At 30.4% G+C, this 21,580-nt stretch overlaps 2 protein-coding genes across 3 annotated transcripts; one reads left to right on the top strand and one right to left on the bottom strand.

Moving 5' to 3' along the window:
• Positions 1–1,672, top strand: LOC108844496 (auxin-binding protein 1). The gene is made up of 5 exons (XM_018617761.2): positions 1–227; positions 379–485; positions 639–839; positions 1,130–1,194; positions 1,300–1,672. Exons 1-5 carry the CDS (start codon positions 110–112, stop codon positions 1,403–1,405), a joined length of 597 nt encoding a protein of 198 aa, XP_018473263.1. The 5' UTR covers positions 1–109; the 3' UTR covers positions 1,406–1,672.
• On the bottom strand, positions 1,465–15,059 carry LOC108846425 (uncharacterized). 2 transcript variants are annotated; one of them, XR_008943775.1, is made up of 3 exons: positions 14,970–15,059; positions 7,085–8,923; positions 1,465–2,053 (listed from the first exon to the last, which is right to left on the bottom strand). XR_008943775.1 is itself a non-coding variant. In XM_057006090.1 (2 exons), exon 2 carries the CDS (start codon positions 8,916–8,918, stop codon positions 7,518–7,520), a length of 1,401 nt encoding a protein of 466 aa, XP_056862070.1. In that variant the 5' UTR covers positions 8,919–8,923; positions 14,970–15,059; the 3' UTR covers positions 6,540–7,517. The 2 variants fall into 2 exon arrangements, 1 of the variants encoding a protein (XP_056862070.1); XM_057006090.1 differs by lacking the exon at positions 1,465–2,053 and having other exon boundaries at positions 6,540–8,923.
• Positions 15,060–21,580: the final 6,521 nt, after the last annotated feature.

The following is a 21,580-nucleotide window of genomic DNA, read 5'->3' as shown; positions in this document are numbered from 1 at the left end:
AGTAATAAAACCAATGGATTTATATCTTACCTCAAATCAGTCCTACCACTTTGGTTTAATATAAGTTAAGATTGTAAAAGAGTAAGTCGGTTACAAGAAGCATCGAGATATGATCCTCATTTCGTATGGATCCTCTTCCTCATCTCAGATCGCCGCCATCTTCTCCGTCACGCTTCTTCTGTTCTACTTCTCTGAAGCAACTCTAGGATCCCCTTGTCTGATCAATGGTGAGGCTCCTGATGTCTATAATAAAATTGCTTTCTCTCTCAATCTCTAGATGTCTGCTTCTGATGCAACTTTATCTATATGTAGCTTTAGATACTTCTGATGTTATTACTTGTTTTTTTTTTTTTTTGACTATTGAATGGTGAATCCCAGGCTTACCAATCGTGAGGAACATTAGTGAACTTCCTCAGGATTCCTATGGAATACCAGGTCTTACCCACATGACTGTAGCTGGGTCCGTATTGCACGGAATGAAAGAGGTAATGCTCAAACTCTGTCCATATGTATCTGCTTGTTTCTTATTACCAAACACTTATGTTTGTTTTTTTGTTCTTTCATGGTTGGACATTGTGGTGATGGAGCACACGCTAAACACTAGATAAAAGAACATCTGTTTCTGTTTGGTTTTCCAGGTTGAGATATGGCTTCAAACGTTTGCTCCAGGTGCAGCAACACCGATTCACAGGCACTCCTGTGAAGAGGTTTTCGTTGTCCAAAAGGGCAGTGGTACTCTGTATCTCGCTGAAACACATGAAAGTGTCCCTGGGAAACCAGTTGAATTTCCAATCTCTGCCAACAGTACGTTTCATATTCCAATCAATGATGCTCATCAGGTATGTCTTCAACATGATCTGGACCCCTATGTTTGTTACTAGATACTTGCAGTATATATAATATTGTAATCTTGATTACTTGCAACCTAATATCTTTTGCTAAAGGTTGCTTGAGAGTGTTAGATTTGTCGCATGTCCTATGTTACACTTAGAGATAAATGAAAGAACACTAGCCTTTTTCACAATTATTGTCTACCAATATACGTCGTCAGAGATTGTTTTTATTTTTCCTACTAAAACACTTTTTCGGGTATCATATTAAACTAGCTTATCTGTTACGGTTTTTACAGGTGAAGAACACCGGTCATGAGGACCTGCAGGTGTTGGTTATTATATCTCGGCCGCCTATCAAAATGTATGTAACCATCTGTTTACAAGAATATTTGCTTATTGATATAATATGTGCATGTGTTATTTTTACTAATCATATAGAACTTGCTTCTTCTTTTACTTATAACAGCTTCACCTACGATGACTGGTTTATGCCACACACTGCTGCGAGGTTGAAGTTTCCTTTCTATTGGGATGAGCAATGCTTCCAAGAATCGCAAAAAGACGAGCTCTAGAGAAAAGTTCAAGGGCAAAACTAAGCACGATCTTTAAATAATGAAACCATATTTTTGTGTGTGTGTGTGTGTGTGTGACAATTGATGCTGGTGTAAATTGGTAAGTGTTTTATATAAATGGTGCTTACCATAAAGTTAAATGAGTATTAGATATTGTTAACTCTCAAGTCAAGTGAGTCTTTGTTTTGAAAAACCATGTAACAATGATGAGTGAGCACATCTTGATCGCAATTGTGATTGAAATATATATATAGATGTCTTAGCACATTTGCAGAGAGCTTGAAACTGAAAAAGGCAAACATTGAACAAAGCTTGAAAACTTTAAGAATGATTAAAAAGCTACAAGGGAAAGAGGACAGTGCATAGAGTTAAAGCTCGAATAGTGGATAAGGTTCGAAACCATGTGTTTCATCTTTTCTAGCTCTTTTCATCTTCTCTATCCCTTTCTGATCAGTTCTTCAACGTCCTCACTCACACTCTCACTGGAATGTGGCACACCATTACTCTCACACTCTCAGCTAAATCTTGAGTGTTGATCCTATGTTCTGTTGAGTTTAGGGTATTGTAGACTGCTCCGATTGGAACAAAGATCCCTATGAAAGTTCTCCAGACTTAGGTAAAGAATCGGAAATAGCATTTTGTGTTAAACTGTTGAACATTATAAAATGACCACGGATATATTAGTCGTTCCTCCTAACATAATTACGGATATGTTAAACTGGGAAAATCATTTTGTTAATTAACATGATGACCAGATAATTTTTTAATCATTTAACTATCAAAAAAAATTGATTAATGTTTCTTTAGTTTTGAATTTGTTGATGCACACTTACAAGTAATTTTGGTAATCTTATTATATAAAGTTTGGTTCTTCAAAGTTAGTAATTAACATGATCGCGACACGTGTCATTAAAATTTTTAAGATTGCGACATGTGTTAATCTAAATTATAATTAAAAATATATATTAAGATAATAACAAAAACAAATTTTGTTAAAAAAGTAATTGTAAGTATATCTAATAGTAATTTTCCATTTTAAAATCCTAAACAAAACATAATTGCAAATAATTATTTGATAGTAATTTTCCTTTTAATATTTTTAAAGAGGTTAAAATTTATAATGATATAAAATATATATACTAAGATAACAAAAAATGAATTTTGAAATAAATTAATTTTAAAATTGATTTAATAGTAAAAAGGAAATTTTTTAAAAATACTTAATAATATTCTAAAATTACTTAATAGGAAACTTGGTTCTTCAAAGTTGTTATTTAACATGATTATGACACATGACTGTTATATATTTAAAATTGTGATATATGTTAAACTACTTCATAATTTTAAATAAATATATAACATAATAAAAACGTTTTTTGGTGAAATTAATTATATAGTAAATTTTCATTTTAAAAAATCTTAAACAAAAATATTATTTAATAGTAATTTTCTGTTTTATAATGCGACATGTTTTAGAATATATCATGATTAAAACAATATATACTAAGAAAAAAAAACAAAAACAAATTTTGAAATTATTTAATAGTAAAAAGGAAAATTTAAAAATTACTTAATAATATTCTTTTAGAAATATTATTTGATAGTAATTTTTCTTTTAATATTTTGAAGTTGTGTTAGAATATCTCATGATTAAAATATATATACTAATAAATTAAAAGAAATTGAAGAAATAATTTTCGTAAATTTAATAGTAAAATTTAATTTTTAAAAATATTTAATTGTAAATTTTAATTTTAAAAATTATTTAATAGTAATATTAAGAAAATTTCCTTTTTACAAATCTTAAAGAAGAGAAGTTTGTAAAATAATTTATTTAATACTAATTTTCCTTTTCCAAAATCAAAAAAAAAAAGATAATTGTAAAAGATTATTTGATATTAATTTTCCTTATAAAATTTTGACATTTGTTAAAATATCTTATGATTAATAAAATATATAGGAAGATAATAAAACAATTTATGTTTTAAAAAATAATTTTTTGCAGGATTGAGCAAGAAAAATATCTGGTGAGTTTATTGCATGTTCTTTCACATCTTCGCGTGTTATCTTTTTTTTGGTGTCACATGAGGAAATAACTAGATATCCTTATCTTCATATTAAACTGATGTTGAATTTTTTCTATAAAAAATATAATTGTCATGCTGTTATACATTAGTTATTGTTACAATTATACTTAGCCGTTTGTACATATAGATGTAGTGGTGAACATGAATCGGATATCCGGATTTTTGGAGATATTCTGATCCGATCCATTTTTTTATTGTAATCAATTATTTGATCCAATACGATCTGTAGCCACACGGATATTCAGTGCTCCGGATATTCAGATAATTTTAGATTTTCGACCGGATATCCGATTCAATCCGCAAAAATAAATTAAAAATTAGTAAATAAATCACAATTCCAAAATAAGATAAAATAATAATAACATTTTATTACAAAAAATAAAATTTATTACTTTTAAAATTCTAATAAATAACTTAATAAATTTATTAAAAAGTACTATAAAACTTATATACAATATAATATTTATATAATTATATATATATACGTCTTTACATACATGTATATGTATTCATATAACGGATCAGATCATATATTCATTCTTAATAATATTAGTATTTTGTGATTTGCTTCGTTTCTTACTGATATTCTTAATAATATTAGTATTATATAAAGCTTGGTTCTTCAAAGTTACTAATTAACATGATCGCGACACGTGTCATTAAAATTTTTAAGATTGCGACATGTGTTAATCTAAATTATAATTAAAAATATATATTAAGATAATAACAAAAACAAATTTTGTTAAAAAAGTAATTGTAAGTATATCTAATAGTAATTTTCCATTTTAAAATCCTAAACAAAACATAATTGCAAATAATTATTTGATAGTAATTTTTCTTTTAATATTTTTAAAGAGGTTAAAATTTATAATGATATAAAATATATATACTAAGATAACAAAAAACGAATTTTGAAATAAATTAATTTTAAAATTGATTTAATAGTAAAAAGGAAATTTTTAAAAATAGTTAATAATATTCTAAAATTACTTAATAGGAAACTTGGTTATTCAAAGTTGTTATTTAACATGATTATGACACATGACTGTTATATATTTAAAATTGTGATATATGTTAAACTACTTCATAATTTTAAATAAATATATAACATAATAAAAACGATTTTTGGTGAAATTAATTATATAGTAAATTTCCATTTTAAAAATCTTAAACAAATATTATTTAATAGTAATTTTCTGTTTTAATAATGCGACATGTTTTAGAATATATCATGATTAAAACAATATATACTAAGAAAATAAAAACAAAAACGAATTTTGTAATTATTTAATAGTAAAAAGGAAAATTTAAAAATTACTTAATAATATTCTTTTAGAAATATTATTTGATAGTAATTTTTCTTTTAATATTTTGAAGTTGTGTTAGAATATCTCATGATTAAAAATATATATACTAATAAAATTAAAAGAAATTGAAGAAATAATTTTCGTAATTTTAATAGTAAAATTTAATTTTAAAAATATTTAATTGTAAAATTTAATTTTAAAAAATTATTTAATAGTAATATTAAGAAAATTTCCTTTTTACAAATCTTAAAGAAGAGAAGTTTGTAAAATAACTTATTTAATACTAATTTTCCTTTTCCAAAATCCAAAAAAAAAGATAATTGTAAAAGATTATTTGATATTAATTTTCCTTATAAAATTTTGACATTTGTTAAAATATCTTATGATTAATAAAATATATAGGAAGATAATAAAAACAATTTATGTTTTAAAAAGTAATTTTTTGCAGGATTGAGCAAGAAAAATATCTGGTGAGTTTTATTGCATGTTCTTTCACATCTTCGCGTGTTATCTTTTTTTTTTGGTGTCACATGAGGAAATAACTAGATATCATTATCTTCATATTAAACTGATGTTGAATTTTTTCTATAAAAAATATAATTGTCATGTTGTTATACATTAGTTATTGTTACAATTATACTTAGCCGTTTGTACATATAGATGTAGTGGTGAACATGAATCGGATATCTGGATTTTTGGAGATATTCTGATCCGATCCATTTTTTTATTGTAATCAATTATTTGATCCAATATGATCTGTAGCCACACGGATATTCAGTGCTCCGGATATTCAGATAATTTTAGATTTTCGACCGGATATCCGATTCGATCCGCAAAAATAAATTAAAATTAGTAAATAAATCACAAATTCCAAAAATAAGATAAAATAATAATAACATTTGTTACAAAAATAAAAATTTGTTACTTTTAAAATTCTAATAAATAACTTAATAAATTTATTAAAAGGTACTATAAAACTTATATACAATATAATATTTATATAATTATATATATATATATACGTCTTTACATACATGTATATGTATTCATATAACGGATCAGATCAGATATTCATTCTTAATAATATTAGTATTTTGTGATTTGCTTCGTTTCTTACAGATATTGCATATAAGTATTTTCTTTGCTTCGTAGAGTTACATATATTTGGAATTTCAGTTCAAATCGAAACAGATAAAATCAAAATTTACGGATATTTTGTCCAACTGTTATGCTATTGTGACTAAGTTAATGTGACTATTATGCTTATATGTGATTATGATTATGTGTGTTTATTCTTATCAACATATAAAAATTGCTTATGTTGTTGTAGATCATGCTACTACGAAATTTAAATCAAAAAGAACGATTTTCCAATGGATTGTTGTAGGTCATGCTATTAAGGAATTTAAATAAAAAAGGAAGATTTTCCAATAGAATAATGTTATGAATAACTCGCCTATACAACATGAATATTGAAGCCGAAATACTAACCGGAAGTTATGTGGAAAAACAGATTTGTATTCCTAGAATAAGTCTCATACCGACGAATGTAAAATGATCTTTCAAAATGAAAAGAATTCAATTTTCTATAAGAGTGTTCTATGAAATGACTATCAACCAAAGTTAAGGTCAAAGCTTAAAAAGTTGGTCTATTTGTCAAGTCTAGTCTTACAATTATATGTCGCACTATCAAGAGTCACTACAACTGGAGAACTTTAAATTTTTAAAACATAGCGACAATAGTGTTTTACAAAATATTGTATATAGAAAAAGATGTTAAAGTCACACCATAAATGTTGAAGTAAATAAATTTGATGTTTTATCTAGAAATATATTCGATATTTAGGTGACTATCGCTAAAACATATTGACTGGTGTTATGTAATATTAATATTTTTAATTGTGTCGTTTTTAGTTTGTCTTACACAATATAAACAATATAGAGAGTTCACAGTTCTATATATATCAAAGACGCCTACCCAACCATGGCTTCCCAACACTAATATTGATGGTATATTTCATATAATCTTTTATAGCTTAATATGTTATATTCAGACTCCCTACAAAATCAGTTGTAGGGAGTCGGAATGAGAGAAAGCATATTTTAAATATTATATGAAATAAAACGTAGATTAAGACATATGTAAGATATAATCTAAAGGAAATAAAAATAACAAAACAAAAACAGAAATATGGGCGGTTAGACCAGCCACTTAAACATAAAACAAAAGATTAAAAGCATAAAACCAAACAAGAAGTATTGAAATCTTATTTATTAAAACTTACTTAAAAGGAGATTGAAGCAATGTTCTCGATTACAAGGATGAGAGAGGATGAAAGAGAGGATATGAGTGAAGGAAAAAGAGAATGAGAGAATGAGAACCTGCTCTACAACTGAAGCAAAGACTCCTTTATATAGGAGTTTACAAGGGTGCAGTTATACATAAAAATTTAAATTTAAAAATAAAAGTGGCATATATGGATAATATCACTAGCAAAAGCTAGCTCCATTACGTTCCATAATTGATTGCTGTCTGCTGGAAGTGGACCTTGGTCTTCATGGCTACAGGACATAGCACTTATTAATGTTTTGGATTTTTCTCGGGTATTCCGACAAGAGATCATAGAGAATATTCATAACAATGTAATCGTATCTGACAGATTCGTAACAAAGATTTTTCTTGCTTTTGAGGAGATTTGTATTTCTTGAGGAGAGAGATTAGTCACCACTGTTGCCGAATATTTCTTCATCGATATCCGGCACTTGAGATCCTGAATCGCTTCCTGTAGTATGAGAGACTTGATCGGACATTGACGGTAGAAATTGTAAGGAGATCGCCTTAATTTCTTCTTCAGATTTTGCACCTGCCAACATGGCTAACATTTTGGATTTTTGAGCCAGGAAAATGGTTGTTTCTGGTGTTTGGTTTGGTGTTTGGTTAAGTGTTTGGATTTTCGAGTTTTGTTCCTTTATCCAGGTAAGGATATTTGATGGATAAAGATTCGAGGGAATTTTATATTTATCCCACCACTTGGCTCTGAATTTTCTTTGGATAATAGGGATTGGGTCGGAAGTAAATTCAAGGGTCCATGAAAATACCCAGGGAAAATGAAATTTAGAGTGAAAAAGGGCTAATGGTGGAAATTTCTTTTCTTCTTCAGACGGAATGAAATTTGTCTTGAAGATCTGGAATGATTTTTGGATATTGGGTTTAAATATTTCTGTGACAGAACCAAAGTAGTTCCACCATGGCATGAACCAATAGGGAGATTTGGATAAGTTACAAGTGGTGTCAAAGAAGATCAACCACGTGTGTTTGTGTCTAGGAGATTGGATCAAAAAGGAATTGTACCATGCCTGACAATAATCCCAGTAGTTAAAAGGAACATTGTAACAAGGGAGATTTCTAAGATCTTCTGGAAAGTTCAGATTCTCGTTAAGACCATATTCCCAATCACTTGGTGCAATGATTTTATGGATTTTGAAGGTGGAATAAGCGGCATCAGTGTGATTTTCGTTTAGATAAAAGTGTTTGAAGGACACTGAATCCGTAATTTCCAAAATGGTTTGAAAGAATAACACAGTTTTATCTGTATTATGAGGTTTGAAGAAATTATTTTTCCCAAAATATTTTTCCAGCGTTAAAAATGGATCATTGTTTACAAAAAATCCTTTTTCAATATTTATAATATTTTGGTAGGTATGTTTTTCGAAATATTCAGAGGGAATGTTTTGGGAAATCTCCTTCAAAATAATCTGGGAATTATTTGAAGGTTTTGAAATAATTTTAGAGGTCTGGTTTTCTCTTGAAATCATTTTTGAAGGGACCTCGTTAGATTTTGAAATAGCTTGAGAAGGAAAGTTTTTGGAAGATTCTCCGGACTCTTGTTTCGTAAAACTGAGCTCGAAAGCTTTTTGTAATTGTAACATTTGGTTCATGATGGCTTCTGGTGTTTGAAGAGATTTTGGGGTGGCTGATATTTCTTCTTTTTTAGCACTCTTTTTTGTAACTGTAATCCAAGGTTCGGTTTTTGGGTGAGTATTTTTTGGTTCGGGTTTTTCTGAGATTGGTTCCAAGGGAATTCCTTTGCCTTTGTCAATTATCTTCTTCGGAGGCATTGTACCTGTTTTGGAGAAATTCTCGCGTCAAGAAATCTGGGACAAAGTTTGAATCTCCTTTTATAAATTCAATTTCAAAATCGAAAATACTCAAAATTGCTTGCCACCTTGCAAAAATCTGTTTTGAGGCAAGATTTTTTACGTCTTTTTGTAAAACATCTTTAGCACTTTTGCAATCGATTCTTAAAAGAAATTTTTTGTTTAAGAGATCACTTTGAAACTTTTGAATACATAAAACTATACTTAAAATTTCTTTTTTGATAGTAGAATAGTTCTTTTGGGTGTCATTCCAATGCGACGATGTAAACTGGACAATACTTTCGCGCCCATCTAAATTCTTTTGTTTAAGAATACCCCCATAGCCTACGTCTGAAGCGTCTGTTTCTACGATTTTATCTAGATCCGGATCTGCTATATGCAGACACGGGATTTCTAGGACCTGTTTTTTAATCCTTTGAACTATTTCGGTATGTTCTTTTGTCCATGGAGCTGGATTTTTCTTTAAACGACTATGTAAAGGTTTAGCTATCCTATTAATATTAGGACAAAAATCTAGAACATAATTGAGGCTTCCAAGGAACCTTTGTAATTGAGTTTTATCAATAATTTTGTCTGGAAATTTATTCGCAAATTCTAAAGATCTTTCAATAGGTGTTATCATACCTTGTGATATGTAGTGACCTAGAAATCTTATCTTAGTTTGAAACAGGGACATTTTTGTTTTGGAAACAACTAGACCATTTTTCCTCGCAACATAGTAGAATGTTTTGAGATTTTTGAAATGTTCATCAATAGAATTTGAAAATATTAATATATCATCAATGTACACAATGCAAAATTTTGAATAGTCAGAAAATATATCATTCATGATTCTTTGGAATTCAGAAGGTGCATTTTTTAAACCAAATGGCATTACATTCCATTGGTATTGGCCAAATGGAACAGTAAATGCTGTTTTATAACGATCATTTTCAGATATTTGGATTTGCCAAAATCCTGATTTTAGATCAAACTTTGAAAATATATGGGATGAGTAAAGCCTTTGAAGTAAATCTTTTTTGTTTGGTATTGGATATCTAATCCATTTTAGGGCAGTGTTTAAAGGTTTGTAATTAATTACTAATCTTGGGGTTCCTCTTTCAATTTCAGAATTTTTATTAACATAAAAAGCAGCACAAGACCAAGGAGATCTTGACTTCGAAATTAGTCTTTTATCAAGGAGATCAGATATTTCTTTTCTACAATGTTTTTCTAATTCTGAGTTCATTTGAATTGGACGGGCTTTGGTGGGAATCTCTTTTTCAAGAAAATTTTCGTCATAAGGTAAATCAACAATATGTTGTTTTCGATCCCAAAAAGCGGTTGGTAAATCCGAGCAAATTTCTTTTTCAAATAATTTATTTAAGTTGGAAATTTTTTCTTTTATTTCTTTTGAATTTAAGGTTTCCAAAGTTTTCTGGAGTAATATTTCTGATTTTAAATTTTCCAAGTGGAAGGTTTTACTATGGATTAAAGAGTTTACAAAGTTTTCTTGTATTGAACAAGCTTTTATTAAATTTAGACTTCGCTTCTTTGGCGTTTCTAAAAATTTAAAGGATAATTTTTTATTTTGATGCTTAAATGAAATTGCATCATCCATAACTTTATATGGTGTAATCAAATTAATAAATGGTGTTCCTAAAATAACATTTTGATATATATCATCTGTGAGAACAAATGCAGTTTTAATAAAGATATTTTCTTTTAATATTGAAGCTTCTGTTTTAGAAGTTATACGAAGTTTAGAATTATTTGCAGCAGATAGTTTTTCTCGGGTTTCTAGATGAAAACATTTGGGAACAAGCCCAGTTTTGATGCAATTAAGATCTGCACCAGTATCGAATAAAGCAATTGTATCAATTTTGTACTTTTCAGAAAAAACAATGGTAACTCTGATTTTATATTTTCGCGAAGTTATTTCCCTTAGAACGAAAAGGAAATCATTTGGGGCCATATCCAGAGATTGGATTTGTTCTTTGAGATTTTCATCTTCATTATTTAAGCTATCATTTTCTTGTTCTTCTGAACTAGAATCATGATGACCTTTTGTAGAAGATATAATTGAGTGAAAATACTCAGAATCTCGTTTTTGTTTTTCTTTGAGAATTTTTAGATCATTTTTTACTTCTTTGATTTTAATCCTGAGATCTTGTATCGTTGTTTTTGAGCTATCTTTCTTTCTTTTGTTAAGAATGGTGGTTAGATCATAAGAGGTTTTGGAAGAAGTTGGAACATGGGAGTTTGGAGAACTCTCTGTGTTTTTTACATCTTTTTCGTTTAAAGAAGAAAGGATTTTTTCCAGGAATTTTTGTTTTAGGTTTGGATCAGTAATGGAATTTAGTATTTCGAGTTGTAATTCTTGATCTTTTGTAAGAACATATATATTCTTTTTATTGAACTCTGAATCAGAAGATGAACTATTTAGTTCATCAACCTGAAGGGCTTTTTCCGAAGCCATTGATGAATCAAAGTCATAAGATGAAGAAGAAGAATCATTTAACAGGAGACTAGAGATTTTATTTGTAATTTCTTCTCCGAGGTTGAGTTCCTGGATTTTGCGATTAAGACGACAAAATTTTGAAGTGTGACCTTTCTTATTGCATTTGAAGCAAGTAAGGTTTTTATAGAAGGGTTTTTTGGCTGAGGTTTCCTTTGAGGGAAATTTGTTTTGGGGTTTCTTCCAAGAATTCTCACGATTTCTAAAGTTCTTATAGTTTCTAGAATGTTTTCTAGGTTTATTTTTAGAATAGTAGTTTTTGTTGCAATCTCCAACACAAGATTTATTATCTTGATTGGGATCTATTTCAAATTGTTTACAGAAAGATCCTAATTCTACTTTTGTTCTTTTAAGTTCCCATTTAAGATGTTTCTGGAGTTTCAGATCTTGGCATATCCTAAGACCTTCTTGTTGAACAATACTGATCAACTCTCCATATGTGAAATCATCATAATCTATTATTTGGGTTCCCATGGAATCTCTAATTTTGTTTCTAACTTTGTCTCCTAAGAGATTAGGAAGGCCAGCTAGGAATTTTTCTTTCCAAAAAGGCTGGTTAGAATCTTGACGGAGTAAAACTCTAGTGAGAAAAGTATTTTTATACCATTGGAAATCACTCAGTTTTTTGCACTTAAGATTTGAAAGGAGTTCAGCATTTTTATCCCTAAGGACCGAGGGATCTCCTATAAAGTGTAGGGTTATGGCTATGACTAATGTAGCAACAGCATCTTGTTGAGGATTTCCAAGATTATCTAGAATTGGCACATTGTCTTCATCCATTTTAATTGAATCGAGGATTTCTGTTCGTTGCTGATTGGTTAGGTAACTATCCCACCATCCTTTAAGCTGTCCTGAAAACCCAGCTATGAGGAGTTCAGCCACGGTTTTATCCTCATTTCCTATTTGGGTCCTATAGGCGTTTGCAGCCATTGTCATTTTTTGGAGGAAGCTTAATATGTTATATTCAGATATACCATCAATATTCCAGTCATAGACTGATGATGAGTTAAACCTAGATTGTTCTATTGGTTGGATTTGTCCTAGATCAGGGGCAGAGATTAACTGACGATCTTGATGGTTTTGCCAATCAAGACGGTTTATTTTTGGGGTTGCATTTATATCAGAGCATTCACTAATGTCTGAATCATTTGCTAGGGTGTTTATCTGGATTTTGGAAGTAGGAGTATCAGGTATATCAGAATGATTTGGTAAGCTACTATCTCCTATTTCAACTCTGCTTAATTGACTTTGGAGAGCACGAATGAATTCTAGGTTTGTATCTTGGTAAGTTTTGACGCTTGAATTAGAAATTTGGAAAGGTTTGAACATGGGACTTTTGTTTTTCTTTTCAGAAGGAGATTCCATTGGAGCAGAGTTTTGATTTTGGATTGATTTCTCAATCCTATCAAGTTGTTTGCTTATGGTACCCAGATTAGTGTTTGAAAAATTGTTTTGGACAATAATATTTTTTACGTTAGCTTTATCATCTTCTTGAGGTCTTTTAAAAGGAATTGCTTCAATTGGGGTTCCCAACCAATCTAGTTTTATCCCTTGTGGAGGAGGATGGTTAGAGCGAATAATTTTACCATTAGCAAGAGTTTCCCATTCGGGAGTTTTATTGCGGTTGGTAATGGGATTTACTGTTTTAGAAAAAGGGAAATTTATATTATTTATAGAAGAATAATCTTCAAACCAGTTAAAAAATAAAATTTGTACCTTATTAGTTTGGAGGTAATTGTAAAATTTATTTTGAATATTATTTCTTTCTTTTAAAAAGTTTCTGAAAAACCAAAGCCTTTTTTCACTATTATTTTTAGAATAGAAATCATTTCTTAAAAATTCTTTGTCAATTATAAATTCTTTTTCTAATACATTTAACTCATTTAACATGCTATCTGTAATGGCTGAAAATGTTGGACTTGTTGGTTCAGATTTTGTAACAAATTCATTTTGTGAAAGATCGTTTTCTGCAGAGTAAACCGGTTTTGGGATCTGTGATTGAAAATTAACATTTCTCAAAACAGAATTTGGAATGTCTGAGGTTGAAAACCGTGGACGGAACTTCATACTATTATCTTCTCTAGTAAAATTTAATCCTAATTGTGAGACTCTTCCTAGATCAATAGTTTCTGGATTAGAAGAAGATTCACACATATTAGAAGAAGATCCACACAAATATTCATCAATTTTATATTGATTATTTCTAGTAAACGATAGCTTTACTTTGCCATCATGAAATTGTTCAATATGTTTTAAACGTGTGTTTGGTTCCACAGATTCTTGGGGAGTAGGGAGTTTTGGTTGGACAGCTCCTTCGAGGACCCATTCGTCTGGAAGATTTATATCTTTCCACTGGATGGATCTCGGAATAACGGAGTTGGATCTAGAAAGATCAGTTTGAAGTAACAGGGTCTCCCCTTTTTTGCTAGAAAGTTTTACCTTTGAAGAAAAAGCACTTGTCATAGCTTTGTAATGAACTCTAAAAATCAATGCAATAGGAATTGATCCTTCAATCATTTCATAGTTGTGTGTTTTAACTTGTAATACCAAAGATTTTAAAATATTTTTGTCACTTAGAGAAACAGTAAAGTTTGGATAGCAGTCAAAAGAAATTGTCCAGTACATAAACTAGATTCAACTGAGCTTAGCAAAGAATCTTCAAACACTTTAAACCGTGTGTCTCTCAAAATAGCTAATATTGAAGTATTTAATCCTTCTTTTGAAAGAGGTTTTATACCGACTTGGACTAAACCAATATGAATATATTTAAAATTCTTTTCTCTATGCCTTTGCAAAGCACTTTCAGAAAGCAAATTAATTGTCTCAAAAGGTTTTGTAAGTTGAATATCACGTTCTTCAGTTTTTATAGAAAAATTTGTCCTTAAAAAATTTATTTTCGAGATTTGATAAATTTGATCTTTATGAACTCTTGGGATCTCCCAATTATCAATTGATCCTTGGAAATCATCAATAGTAGTTTCTTGGCTAGTTACTATCTTTTTTGAATCTTTTATAGCTTTCTTTTCCGATCTGGAAGAAGAAGAGGCGGATTGAGATTTGTATGATGAAGATCTAAAATATGATTCCATTTCTGATATTTGTAGGTTAAATCTAAGACTCCTTACAATCCTATCTAGAGAGAGGTTTTGTCTTCCCAACACCTACGGGATAAAGGACCTTATCTAGACCGGCAAAAAACACTCAGGAGGACTAAGACTTAATCCTAAAAGATCAAAAAGAGAAAATTAATAGACCACCAACACAAAATATCAAAGACGCCTACCCAACCATGGCTCTGATACCATAGGGAGTCGGAATGAGAGAAAGCATATTTTAAATATTATATGAAATAAAACGTAGATTAAGACATATGTAAGATATAATCTAAAGGAAATAAAAATAACAAAACAAAAACAGAAATATGGGCGGTTAGACCAGCCACTTAAACATAAAACAAAAGATTAAAAGCATAAAACCAAACAAGAAGTATTGAAATCTTATTTATTAAAACTTACTTAAAAGGAGATTGAAGCAATGTTCTCGATTACAAGGATGAGAGAGGATGAAAGAGAGGATATGAGTGAAGGAAAAAGAGAATGAGAGAATGGGAACCTGCTCTACAACTGAAGCAAAGACTCCTTTATATAGGAGTTTACAAGGGTGCAGTTATACATAAAAATTTAAATTTAAAAATAAAAGTGGCATATATGGATAATATCACTAGCAAAAGCTAGCTCCATTACGTTCCATAATTGATTGCTGTCTGCTGGAAGTGGACCTTGGTCTTCATGGCTACAGGACATAGCACTTATTAATGTTTTGGATTTTTCTCGGGTATTCCGACAAGAGATCATAGAGAATATTCGTAACAATGTAATCGTATCTGACAGATTCGTAACAAAGATTTTTCTTGCTTTTGAGGAAATTTGTATTTCTTGAGGAGAGAGATTAGACACCACTGTTGCCGAATATTTCTTCATCGATATCCGGCACTTGAGATCCTGAATCGCTTCCTGTAGTATGAGAGACTTGATCGGACATTGACGGTAGAAATTGTAAGGAGATCGCCTTAATTTCTTCTTCAGATTTTGCACCTGCCAACATGGCTAACATTTTGGATTTTTGAGCCAGGAAAATGGTTGTTTCTGGTGTTTGGTTTGGTGTTTGGTTAAGTGTTTGGATTTTTGAGTTTTGTTCCTTTATCCAGGTAAGGATATTTGATGGATAAAGATTCGAGGGAATTTTATATTTATCGCACCACTTGACTCTGAATTTTCTTTGGATAATAGGGATTGGGTCGGAAGTAAATTCAAGGGTCCATGAAAATACCCAGGGAAAATGAAATTTAGAGTGAAAAAGGGCTAATGGTGGAAATTTCTTTTCTTCTTCAGACGGAATGAAATTTGTCTTGAAGATCTGGAATGATTTTTGGATATTGGGTTTAAATATTTCTGTGACAGAACCAAAGTAGTTCCACCATGGCATGAACCAATAGGGAGATTTGGATAAGTTACAAGTGGTGTCAAAGAAGATCAACCACGTGTGTTTGTGTCTAGGAGATTGGATCAAAAAGGAATTGTACCATGCCTGACAATAATCCCAGTAGTTAAAAGGAACATTGTAACAAGGGAGATTTCTAAGATCTTCTGGAAAGTTCAGATTCTCGTTAAGACCATATTCCCAATCACTTGGTGCAATGATTTTATGGATTTTGAAGGTGGAATAAGCGGCATCAGTGTGATTTTCGTTTAGATAAAAGTGTTTGAAGGACACTGAATCCGTAATTTCCAAAATGGTTTGAAAGAATAACACAGTTTTATCTGTATTATGAGGTTTGAAGAAATTATTTTTCCCAAAATATTTTTCCAGCGTTAAAAATGGATCATTGTTTACAAAAAATCCTTTTTCAATATTTATAATATTTTGGTAGGTATGTTTTTCGAAATATTCAGAGGGAATGTTTTGGGAAATCTCCTTCAAAATAATCTGGGAATTATTTGAAGGTTTTGAAATAATTTTAGAGGTCTGGTTTTCTCTTGAAATCATTTTTGAAGGGACCTCGTTAGATTTTGAAATAGCTTGAGAAAGAAAGTTTTTGGAAGATTCTCCGGACTCTTGTTTCGTAAAACTGAGCTCGAAAGCTTTTTGTAATTGTAACATTTGGTTCATGATGGCTTCTGGTGTTTGAAGAGATTTTGGGGTGGCTGATATTTCTTCTTTTTTAGCACTCTTTTTTGTAACTGTAATCCAAGGTTCGGTTTTTGGGTGAGTATTTTTTGGTTCGGGTTTTTCTGAGATTGGTTCCAAGGGAATTCCTTTGCCTTTGTCAATTATCTTCTTCGGAGGCATTGTACCTGTTTTGGAGAAATTCTCGCGTCAAGAAATCTGGGACAAAGTTTGAATCTCCTTTTATAAATTCAATTTCAAAATCGAAAATACTCAAAATTGCTTGCCACCTTGCAAAAATCTGTTTTGAGGCAAGATTTTTTACGTCTTTTTGTAAAACATCTTTAGCACTTTTGCAATCGATTCTTAAAAGAAATTTTTTGTTTAAGAGATCACTTTGAAACTTTTGAATACATAAAACTATACTTAAAATTTCTTTTTTGATAGTAGAATAGTTCTTTTGGGTGTCATTCCAATGCGACGATGTAAACTGGACAATACTTTCGCGCCCATCTAAATTCTTTTGTTTAAGAATACCCCCATAGCCTACGTCTGAAGCGTCTGTTTCTACGATTTTATCTAGATCCGGATCTGCTATATGCAGACACGGGATTTCTAGGACCTGTTTTTTAATCCTTTGAACTATTTCGGTATGTTCTTTTGTCCATGGAGCTGGATTTTTCTTTAAACGACTATGTAAAGGTTTAGCTATCCTATTAATATTAGGACAAAAATCTAGAACATAATTGAGGCTTCCAAGGAACCTTTGTAATTGAGTTTTATCAATAATTTTGTCTGGAAATTTATTCGCAAATTCTAAAGATCTTTCAATAGGTGTTATCATACCTTGTGATATGTAGTGACCTAGAAATCTTATCTTAGTTTGAAACAGGGACATTTTTGTTTTGGAAACAACTAGACCATTTTTCCTCGCAACATAGTAGAATGTTTTGAGATTTTTGAAATGTTCATCAATAGAATTTGAAAATATTAATATATCATCAATGTACACAATGCAAAATTTTGAATAGTCAGAAAATATACCATTCATGATTCTTTGGAATTCAGAAGGTGCATTTTTAAACCAAATGGCATTACATTCCATTGGTATTGGCCAAATGGAACAGTAAATGCTGTTTTATAACGATCATTTTCAGATATTTGGATTTGCCAAAATCCTGATTTTAGATCAAACTTTGAAAATATATGGGATGAGTAAAGCCTTTGAAGTAAATCTTTTTTGTTTGGTATTGGATATCTAATCCATTTTAGGGCAGTGTTTAAAGGTTTGTAATTAATTACTAATCTTGGGGTTCCTCTTTCAATTTCAGAATTTTTATTAACATAAAAAGCAGCACAAGACCAAGGAGATCTTGACTTCGAAATTAGTCTTTTATCAAGGAGATCAGATATTTCTTTTCTACAATGTTTTTCTAATTCTGAGTTCATTTGAATTGGACGGGCTTTGGTGGGAATCTCTTTTTCAAGAAAATTTTCGTCATAAGGTAAATCAACAATATGTTGTTTTCGATCCCAAAAAGCGGTTGGTAAATCCGAGCAAATTTCTTTTTCAAATAATTTATTTAAGTTGGAAATTTTTTCTTTTATTTCTTTTGAATTTAAGGTTTCCAAAGTTTTCTGGAGTAATATTTCTGATTTTAATTTTTCCAAGTGGAAGGTTTTACTATGGATTAAAGAGTTTACAAAGTTTTCTTGTATTGAACAAGCTTTTATTAAATTTAGACTTCGCTTCTTTGGCGTTTCTAAAAATTTAAAGGATAATTTTTTATTTTGATGCTTAAATGAAATTGCATCATCCATAACTTTATATGGTGTAATCAAATTAATAAATGGTGTTCCTAAAATAACATTTTGATATATATCATCTGTGAGAACAAATGCAGTTTTAATAAAGATATTTTCTTTTAATATTGAAGCTTCTGTTTTAGAAGTTATACGAAGTTTAGAATTATTTGCAGCAGATAGTTTTTCTCGGGTTTCTAGATGAAAACATTTGGGAACAAGCCCAGTTTTGATGCAATTAAGATCTGCACCAGTATCGAATAAAGCAATTGTATCAATTTTGTACTTTTCAGAAAAAACAATGGTAACTCTGATTTTATATTTTCGCGAAGTTATTTCCCTTAGAACGAAAAGGAAATCATTTGGGGCCATATCCAGAGATTGGATTTGTTCTTTGAGATTTTCATCTTCATTATTTAAGCTATCATTTTCTTGTTCTTCTGAACTAGAATCATGATGACCTTTTGTAGAAGATATAATTGAGTGAAAATACTCAGAATCTCGTTTTTGTTTTTCTTTGAGAATTTTTAGATCATTTTTTACTTCTTTGATTTCAATCCTGAGATCTTGTATCGTTGTTTTTGAGCTATCTTTCTTTCTTTTGTTAAGAATGGTGGTTAGATCATAAGAGGTTTTGGAAGAAGTTGGAACATGGGAGTTTGGAGAACTCTCTGTGTTTTTTACATCTTTTTCGTTTAAAGAAGAAAGGATTTTTTCCAGGAATTTTTGTTTTAGGTTTGGATCAGTAATGGAATTTAGTATTTCGAGTTGTAATTCTTGATCTTTTGTAAGAACATATATATTCTTTTTATTGAACTCTGAATCAGAAGATGAACTATTTAGTTCATCAACCTGAAGGGCTTTTTCCGAAGCCATTGATGAATCAGAGTCATAAGATGAAGAAGAAGAATCATTTAACAGGAGACTAGAGATTTTATTTGTAATTTCTTCTCCGAGGTTGAGTTCCTGGATTTTGCGATTAAGACGACAAAATTTTGAAGTGTGACCTTTCTTATTGCATTTGAAGCAAGTAAGGTTTTTATAGAAGGGTTTTTTGGCTGAGGTTTCCTTTGAGGGAAATTTGTTTTGGGTTTCTTCCAAGAATTCTCACGATTTCTAAAGTTCTTATAGTTTCTAGAATGTTTTCTAGGTTTATTTTTAGAATAGTAGTTTTTGTTGCAATCTCCAACACAAGATTTATTACCTTGATTGGGATCTATTTCAAATTGTTTACAGAAAGATCCTAATTCTACTTTTGTTCTTTTAAGTTCCCATTTAAGATGTTTCTGGAGTTTCAGATCTTGGCATATCCTAAGACCTTCTTGTTGAACAATACTGATCAACTCTCCATATGTGAAATCATCATAATCTATTATTTGGGTTCCCATGGAATCTCTAATTTTGTTTCTAACTTTGTCTCCTAAGAGATTAGGAAGGCCAGCTAGGAATTTTTCTTTCCAAAAGGCTGGTTAGAATCTTGACGGAGTAAAACTCTAGTGAGAAAAGTATTTTTATACCATTGGAAATCACTCAGTTTTTTGCACTTAAGATTTGAAAGGAGTTCAGCATTTTTATCCCTAAGGACCGAGGGATCTCCTATAAAGTGTAGGGTTATGGCTATGACTAATGTAGCAACAGCATCTTGTTGAGGATTTCCAAGATTATCTAGAATTGGCACATTGTCTTCATCCATTTTAATTGAATCGAGGATTTCTGTTCGTTGCTGATTGGTTAGGTAATTATCCCACCATCCTTTAAGCTGTCCTGAAAACCCAGCTATGAGGAGTTCAGCCACGGTTTTATCCTCATTTCCTATTTGGGTCCTATAGGCGTTTGCAGCCATTGTCATTTTTTGGAGGAAGCTTAATATGTTATATTCAGATATACCATCAATATTCCAGTCATAGACTGATGATGAGTTAAACCTAGATTGTTCTATTGGTTGGATTTGTCCTAGATCAGGGGCAGAGATTAACTGACGATCTTGATGGTTTTGCCAATCAAGACGGTTTATTTTTGGGGTTGCATTTATATCAGAGCATTCACTAATGTCTGAATCATTTGCTAGGGTGTTTATCTGGATTTTGGAAGTAGGAGTATCAGGTATATCAGAATGATTTGGTAAGCTACTATCTCCTATTTCAACTCTGCTTAATTGACTTTGGAGAGCACGAATGAATTCTAGGTTTGTATCTTGGTAAGTTTTGACGCTTGAATTAGAAATTTGGAAAGGTTTGAACATGGGACTTTTGTTTTTCTTTTCAGAAGGAGATTCCATTGGAGCAGAGTTTTGTACCTGTTTGGAGAAGGAGATCTTTGATATTTTGTGTGGTGGTCAGAGCCATAATGGTAAGGATTAAATACCATGGCTCTGATACTATTGGTTCATATGTAAGATATAATCAGAGCCATGGTATCCAAATCATTTGTAAGATATAATCTAATATTTTGATTTGGGAATACAAAATATTTTGATATCATTTAACACCATAGGGACTCCTTTATTTCTTCAAAAATGGTGTTCCTAAAATAACATTTTGATATATATCATCTGTGAGAACAAATGCAGTTTTAATAAAGATATTTTCTTTTAATATTGAAGCTTCTGTTTTAGAAGTTATACGAAGTTTAGAATTATTTGCAGCAGATAGTTTTTCTCGGGTTTCTAGATGAAAACATTTGGGAACAAGCCCAGTTTTGATGCAATTAAGATCTGCACCAGTATCGAATAAAGCAATTGTATCAATTTTGTACTTTTCAGAAAAAACAATGGTAACTCTGATTTTATATTTTCGCGAAGTTATTTCCCTTAGAACGAAAAGGAAATCATTTGGGGCCATATCCAGAGATTGGATTTGTTCTTTGAGATTTTCATCTTCATTATTTAAGCTATCATTTTCTTGTTCTTCTGAACTAGAATCATGATGACCTTTTGTAGAAGATATAATTGAGTGAAAATACTCAGAATCTCGTTTTTGTTTTTCTTTGAGAATTTTTAGATCATTTTTTACTTCTTTGATTTCAATCCTGAGATCTTGTATCGTTGTTTTTGAGCTATCTTTCTTTCTTTGTTAAGAATGGTGGTTATATATATATATATATATATATATATATATATATATATATATATATTTAATATTTTTAACAAAAATAACTT

The sequence above is a fragment of the Raphanus sativus genome, chromosome 3 (assembly GCF_000801105.2).
Source record: "Raphanus sativus cultivar WK10039 chromosome 3, ASM80110v3, whole genome shotgun sequence".
Taxonomy (NCBI): Eukaryota; Viridiplantae; Streptophyta; class Magnoliopsida; order Brassicales; family Brassicaceae; genus Raphanus; species Raphanus sativus.
This window is presented reverse-complemented; position numbering and strand designations above follow the sequence as displayed.